Raw genomic sequence first — 8,232 nt, 5'->3', positions numbered from 1 at the left:
TGGACGTCTAATCTCTTTGATTTATCCCAACAAAACTATTTCCATTATTTTGGAGAGTACAAAAATAATAATCCGTAATATTCTTAAAGAAAACCTCTTTTGAGCCATAAATAGTTTTCTCAAATTTATTTAGTTGCAATTAATAAATAAATTTCAGTAAAAGATATAATTTTATTTCGGTTGTCCATTTGTGAAAATTAAACTGGAAAAACAGAAACGATACCGTGATCAAACTAATGAAAATGACATTCACACTCATTTCATAAGCTAGGAAATAAAATATAATAATAACTACAAAATAGCGGATTAGCTACACATTATTATTTAAATACACATCGTGTAAAACTGAGACTAAATATCCATTTTTTTTTATTGATTATAAAAAAGCTCTCAGAAATAAATAGGTATTTAGGTACGTACCTATGTATAAATTATTTTTATAAAATGAATACATTTAAAAAAAGGCAAGTTCTTGTAATATTTTGGTCTTAAGAAAATAACGATATCATTATTTTATTGGAAAATGATTATTATTTAATAAATAATATTAAAACTTGTCGAAATTATGAGATTCATTAATATATTGTTTAAAGTTTCCCGCTAATATTTCGAGTTAATGCCATCTATCCACCAAATATACATGCTGTATTTTAATCTCGAACCACAAATCTATAGGACTAAATTTAATCTCAAACCCCTCCTTTAATAATTGAAAAATATCTATTAAAGTATTAATTTTAGCATTCGCTTCTTTTTTGGTCTTTAATTAAACTATTATAGGCATTAAAATAAAACTGTGGTTATATTATTACGCAAAAGACTACTTTCAAAATGCCGGTATTTAGACCAATCACGCATGGGATTGATGGAAGCCCGCGCCATCTTCGTTTTTGAACTGAAGCGGAGAATTGCCGGTCAGTCGCGCGTTGGATTTTGGCAGATTCACTTCTAAAGGCAAAAGTCGAAAACCTATCAAAAACATGAGTACCAAGGAAAATAACAGTGATGTCGCAGTGGAAAAGGTTGGCGACGAGAAAGCTGCCGGAGATGCCAAGTGTGAAATCAAAGGCACGAAGAGAGCAGCAGAGGTAATCTTTTTGGTTATGAAACTTAATATGAAATAGCGCGCCATTTTCACGTGAACATTATTCATCACTCGTTTCTAACGAATGTAGTAATTGACACTTCATCCATTACCATTGTTTCGTTCGGAAAAGTTTGTCGCATAGCATGGACTAATGAAATATCCAAATATAAGTCGGTTACCATGTGATGCCGGTCGGGTTCCGAATATTGTGATGGCGCGTGCTTTCATATATTTTGACCCATTATAGTTTTTCTTTGTAATACTATTGCGATGTGGGTACAGCTTATTCATGCTGTCATCGTAATTCTCTGTCATTATTTATTTGGATCATTTTGAGCTTTGTTTACTCCATTGAAAGTATTCAGTGACCTTGGTTGTAGAAAACATGGCGGGAATAGAACTCTTCACAATCAATAATTTGAATTTTATGAAGTATCCTTTTAAACGTTTACTGTTTTGTAGCATTGTCATTCAAACGACGTTGATATGTCTGATTCGTTTTATTCTAGTCTTGCCAATCCACTTTTTATACCGTTTAGCGCGATATCACCAACGGCGAAGATGGCGATCCTATGGCCGATTCGGCACTTCGCTCTAGTACCGCTAATAGTTTATGTAAATTAATCCTGTGTACGTGTTTCATAGTGGAATTTTATCTGTAATGTCGTTGTTTTAAAAATGGTCTTGTCGGGTTAGCTGTCTTCGTTAATTATCGATTTTATTGAATGTTAGCATTTCGGCCGCGCTTATGTTGAGGTTGTGTACATCCACGGACCCACGCGCGTCGTTCGATACCACACTTCATGTTATCTATGCCGCTATTTTGATAACATTTTGTAACCGCTCTCCTGCCTATCGGGAATGAATGCATTCTCGATCTAATTACATTCTTACGCGAATTTGAATTGGAAATTCAAAAGTAATTTTTTACATTCGTAATTTATAAGTTTTCCCCTTCACGGCGGCAGATGTGTTTTCAAAAGCTTTCGCTGTTGCACGGCTATTTCTGTCTCTGTCTGGCACACGGGGATTCGGTCATACCTGACACGCTTCCCAGGTATCGCCGTCTCTTTCTCTGTCGTTTGATTACATTCGACGCTCTTTATCCGCGAGCTGCAAATTATTATCTGATTATATTATCCATTATTCTTATTTAAATGCTATTATTATAAATAATTCTGACCCACCATCGCCTCAATGCAGCCTAGTATATTAATTTGTTATCTAATGTTTTTATAAGATGACCGATAATTTATCGGCGACAGTTGACAGGCGTGTTCATATAGTACCTGTTTTACTTTTATATGAAATTATGTTGTAAAAATAATGCCTGTCTAATGGAAGTAGCGTCCGTCGGTCGTAGACATAGCGCGGCAAAAGCCGAGTTTCGCGCACGCGTTTCCCGCGTCGCTCTCCGCCGTTCAAACACGTGGGATTTCTCGAATTTTTGACTGCCCGGCGTTTATTCACACTCCGGGATTTTCTTCGCCGCCACTTCGAAAAACCGCCAGGGCCGGCGTCAGATGTAAACTTTCAACCAAATTTTTAGACACCCACCCCCCCCCCCCCCCCCACAACTGTCATGCGATTTCCTAACATTAGCCATCTTTTTGTTCTTCTGTTACACAACGTATGTTTTGTAGTTAATAATGTCAGTATGGCAAGTTCAGCTCTACCAATAATTGTGACTTGTAAATTATATATCAGTTTAAAGTTATTCATATAGGAAAGAATCAAAATAGTAGTTTTCATTTTCTTTGACGCATGTCAGAAGCCAAAGGAGGGAGGATACACCAATGTAAACATGGACTAGATGGTCTCCATGGGTTATTTGTTGCCTCTTGTTTAAGCGTTGACACGATCCGAGTACACTCGGACCAAGCGGACTCGTATGAAACAGCTTCATACTATTTACTCCTATATGAGACACTCAAATCACGTCAACGCGGCTTTAGTCCGGACCAGGCATTAGAAATCCTGATTTCTATTTTTCAAGTGTCATTGTTTAATTCAAGAAAGTGATAATTGTAATTTTGACAATTTTCATGAATATTGCATGTTATCCCAATTGAATTTTAATTGTATGTTGCAGTGATTATAATTGTTGTCTTTAATTTCAGGAAAAAACAGCTGAAGTGAAGAAGTCCCGAAAAGAAGAGAACGGAGGCGGGGCGGATCCAGAGGAAGAGGAGGATTCTAAAGACTTCTTAGATGAGGAGGAGGCTGAAGGGGAAGAAGGAGAAGAGGAAGATGAGGAGGAGGACATTGGAGAGGGTGAAGAGGATGAACTTGATGGAGATGGTGAGCTATTTATTTCTCGTCTTTCATTGTTTTGAATTTGTATCAACTTATATGCAGCCGGTCTGATTCTAATGGTTTGTTCATTTTAATTGTTGCAGATGAGGAGGACGAGGAAGAAGTAGTAGGGGACGAAGAAGATGATGACGCGTAATACGCTTACAAAGTAGACAGTTCGGAATTTATCAAAGACTTTTTTCACGGGGCGCAGTGTTGTGACATTTGTGAAAGACAGTGGTTCCGGCGAGCATCCCTCCCCTGAACTCTCGCGTCGGAGGGGCGACCGGCGGTCCGCTCTCGGTCGTCCCGCCGAGACTTACGAGGGTTCGGCCGGAGGGATGCCTCCGGGTTTCAAACTTTTAATATATTATTTAATGACAGAAGTGTTTCGGCGGCCGGGCGGCCGACTCCACCCCCGGCTTCACCCCGACCGGTGCGCGGAGGCCCGCTATTATTATTGTGTAAATGTACAAATGTTATTTTAAAATGTAACGAGAGGAAAATAAAGTAAATGCGCAGCGCCGGTCGGCCCGCGGTCCGGCGCGAGCGGACTCCGTTTTCAATTTTCCAGACTCCAGTCCGACGTTTTCGCGCCCGGCCGGGGTGCGCTATAATAAGATTTTTTTAAGTTAAAAGACTAGGTTAAGAATGTTTTTAGAGAAATGCCGCGCGCCCCTGCGCGTATGGTCGTCGACATTGTAATAATAGTAATGAAATTTTTTGTCCATATTGTAAAATTGTCAGGGAGCGGAGGCGCGCGGCCCGACGTTGAAATCTCATTCCAACTCGACCCAAATAATTGGCGCATATTTTTACATAAAATCACAATATAGGAAATTGTAGTTATTACCTGTACCTTTCAAACAGTTAACGTATGAATTATAAAATTATTTTCTTCGTCAGAAGGAGATAATGAAATGCCGAGATGCAGTTTTAATTGAGCCCCCAACACCTTTCCGTTCCTTTCTTCTACACCTAGTCCAGACATACATACATCTGTGTGTGAACATTGTATAAAACTCTTGACCTACATTTACACTGGTTGGTCCAAATATCACATTTTCTTAATTCGTAGATAAAAACCATTGTTGATGCAAGGATTGTCATGGTCCAGGCGGGCATTAAAAATCCTGATTTCCATTTTACATTTATTGAGTTGGCATTCACTTAGTAGAATTCCATTTTACAAGAAATGAACGTGAAAAATTTCATATTACATTTTCATTTCTTGGTCTATTTTACAGTTTAGTCGTGTTCAATCCCACCCTGTTCGCCGCTCGCTAGGCGGCGGTAACCTACCGGAGAGCGGTTGTCGCCCGTAGCGTGCCGGTTCGGGGGGTTTGGTCCGACGGAAATGTTCGAATGCCGTTTGCCGGTTTTTTTTTCAAATTTAGTATTACTCAATTTACTAGCATCGCAAAGGTCGTTTCCGGCGGGCCAAATTCCAGAAGAGTATTTATTTGTATGGCTTGCCTTTACGGCTGGGTAACGAAATAGAAGTGACGCTTGCGGCTGCCGAGACTCAGGGATTGTCAATCTTGCATCTTTGTTCTGTGACTGGTTTTGTATGGATTCTAAAGTACAAAAATGTGCTGTGGTTTTAATAGCTTGCCAGGTAGAGTGAATTTATTGAAAAGATAAATGTCAATTTATAATTTAATTAATCACATTGTAAAAAGTAATGCTGGATCTCTTGAAGAGTTGGCTGTCTGACAGAAACATCTTTTTAATATCTCTAAATTTTATACACTGGTGTGGTAGAGGGGTATAACTTTTCACTACACTGATACGCCTCTGCCTAATTAGATCAAATTATTTTCACTTTTATTAGTGTAATACGTAGTATTAAATAAATAGATCATACATTATGTAAAAAACATTTCTAGAATATATTACATGAATAGTATAAACTATAAAGCGTACTAATTAGCCGGGATCGATCCACTGCTGGATGCAAGCCTAGCTCTCCACTCTTCCCGGACTCTAGTTTGCTGCTACGTACATCCACCGAACTCTGAATTCGTCTATCCGGTGAGTTTTAGTGGGTGTTAAGTGCTAGTGGGCACCACTGTATGATGACGGCTGTCCGCTCGCCGAGCGACATTCTAGCCCATCGTCATTTCATTTACTTAGCGTCCTCTATCACATCTTCACACTATAGCAAATTTCATACAGGTTTCACAATGTATAACATTATCAATATCATAATCTCCACGATACATTTTGTCAGCAGGGTTTTTGATACAAGCATACCTAACACATTTTTGTTTATGAATATGCACCAAGTTTGGTTTACATATACACAAGTCGCCTACGTCTGTACGTGGAACTTCTATTTTTTCCTATTTAATAAAATTGGAAAAATATAAGTTAACGTTCATACCTATTTGCAAAAGAAAATCATGTAAAATAGCTGTTGCTAAGATTTCTTTTCTCTATTTTCAGCGTAACAGTATTGTCAAGGTAAAATAGGTAGGTACTTATCTAATAATTAATTTATTAGCAGTTTTTTGCAGTAAACAATCATCAAAATCATACATTACAACAAACGTATTTCTAGAAGGAACTTAACGTAAAATAAATATATGTAACTGAATTACAATGAGTTTTTACGACAATTTAAAGGGTAACATACTATTCTAAAATTTAATAACTCTGGCTTACATAACGAACAAAATCTTTGAGAATCTTATGATATGGTCGACCTAATGGGGTGACCAGGCGCAGGCGGTCGGTTGAGAACCGCTATCGTCGAGCAAGACAAGGAGATGTGAGGGGTGAGCGGCGTGCGCATACCCACGCTTCGCTTCTGTCGCTCTCCTCAGTCCCCACCTTTTGAACAACAACCCCCCCGTTTCCCTTTTCTTCCCCCATGGAGCGACGCCTTCGGCCTTCTAGAAAAATTTGTAAATCGTACGTCACTGGTGATGCTGACTAGAGATGGGGATACGAGTTTTTTTTTGCGTATCAGAGTGAGCAATGCTATATTACGCTTCAAATAATGATTGTCAGAAGACTATTTTAAAGTAGTATACAATTAATACAGACAACCGAGTTGATTTGTTTTCAAATATGTTTGACATTGCTCGCTGAGTACTTTCGATCACCAACGGATATTTAAACCGTATGCATATATTTTTGTTGATAATCGAAAGCTACAGCTGCTGTCTAACCAACTACTATTAAAAAGCTGTCATTCCAAGCGAAAAAACGTGCACATTTCTTCAAACCTCTTGACATCGCGGTCTTTTGGCTTGTGCTTGTCCGCGAATGGTAGAAATTAACATTGTCATTACGAACGAATTTGGACTATAAATATATTGAGTCTTATTTATTTCTGTTATGATATTTTAAAGTAGGTATTTAGCACGAAGCAGCGTTAAAATTGAAAACTTTTTCTTACAGATGCAATAAGCTGCCATTTTTATGTCCATTGTGATAACTCGACTACACCGACTAAACGATTTACAGGATTTTTTTTAAATTAATGTCAAACTGTAGTAGGTATGCATTATTGGCTGCTTACATACCTACTCATCGCGACGGATTTCCTTTTCATACGGCCTGAAAATTGGAAAATAAATTCCATAGCAGTAGTTTGAAGTTATCTGCAAATTAACATGCAATGCGAAGTCACTTGTAGCTAACTTAATTAATGGACGAAAGGTCTTTTTTAATCTTAAATTTCATAAATGTAGTTTTCAACTCTATAGAAGGTTTTTTAGCACCGTAATTTCAGTTTTCTTCATAAATTACAAAACACAATATATAAGTCGTTGTTACAGAATTAAAAATAGTAGGTACTTATTGCTAATATTACTAGCAAGACCTATAATTTATATACCTATAACATTATAATTATATCTAATTGTCTGGTAAACTTTCTGCACAGTGTGAAAGAACATACGGATAGGTTAAAAGCAAAAGAACTACTTTTAAATTGTTTTTATTTTAAATTTAAATAATGGATAAAGTTTATTCGTATTAATATATATTATTATAATAAACTGTGGTCATGTATCTATAGTCTAAGCTGTGGTCTTATTATTATCCGCACATCTCAATGTGGGAGCCCTTTTGCTTTTACCCTATTTATTATTAGTATTATACTATACAATAACTTTCATTCATTCCTGGCCACGTTTTCACAGATGTGAATGCTTTGATTTTTTTTAAAGTTTGTAATGTTTATGTTTATCTATTTCTTCTCATGGTTAACCGTATTAAAAGTTATATCTTATTATAGTTAAGATAAATAACAAAGAATTTATTCTGCAAGCTCTGTGTCACTTAACTAGGTATGTTGTACTAGTATTCCTATCCAAAATGCTGCTTCGGTGTAATTACGTTGATCCGAGTCATAATGTGATGATGACTCGTTCGTCTGATTCATTTGATCTCAACTGTTTGTAAAGTCACTGTCGCCAGTAGGCAGTAGCTTAGCACGAGTCACCGAACCGCTCAGTGGTTTGTCTTTATTCGATACTCGATAGTAGCGATGGATAGTGGCATGTGATGCGTGCTAGGTTTGCTCCCATTGGTTTCTAGGCAGCTGCGTTTTATTTGTCGGCACTTCGTGTATTTGGAAAAATGGACGAATTTATTAGCGGAATCCTCGGTGTTTGAATTTTATTGGATTTACAAAAATATTATCTATTGTAATTGATTACGATCACCACTCTGTCAACAATATGTTTTTATTTGATACGGTTTGTGTGAACACGGCGATAACAACGTTAATATAAAAAAATAACCTCACCTATTTGAAGAAAATAATATTTACATCCAAAATCATAAAATTCAAAGGGAAAAGTCTATTGGGAATTTCAATGTTAATAACAATAACA

At 37.1% G+C, this 8,232-nt stretch overlaps 1 protein-coding gene across 1 annotated transcript; it reads left to right on the top strand.

Annotated features, from left to right (window-relative positions):
- The first annotated feature begins 917 nt into the window (after nt 1-917).
- Bacc (nuclear regulator Bacchus) lies at nt 918-4,307 on the top strand. Its single transcript, XM_085960191.1, has 3 exons — nt 918-1,088; nt 3,208-3,388; nt 3,487-4,307. The coding sequence occupies exons 1-3, from the start codon at nt 981-983 to the stop codon at nt 3,537-3,539; spliced, it is 342 nt and encodes a 113-aa protein (XP_085816317.1). The 5' UTR covers nt 918-980; the 3' UTR covers nt 3,540-4,307.
- Nucleotides 4,308-8,232: the final 3,925 nt, after the last annotated feature.

Source organism: Rhyacophila brunnea, unplaced genomic scaffold (genome assembly GCF_057557595.1).
Source record: "Rhyacophila brunnea isolate RB1 unplaced genomic scaffold, BYU_Rbru_1.0 scaffold_11, whole genome shotgun sequence".
Taxonomy (NCBI): Eukaryota; Metazoa; Arthropoda; class Insecta; order Trichoptera; family Rhyacophilidae; genus Rhyacophila; species Rhyacophila brunnea.
The sequence above is the reverse complement of the archived record's forward strand: the minus strand, read 5'-3'. Positions and strand labels throughout refer to the sequence as shown.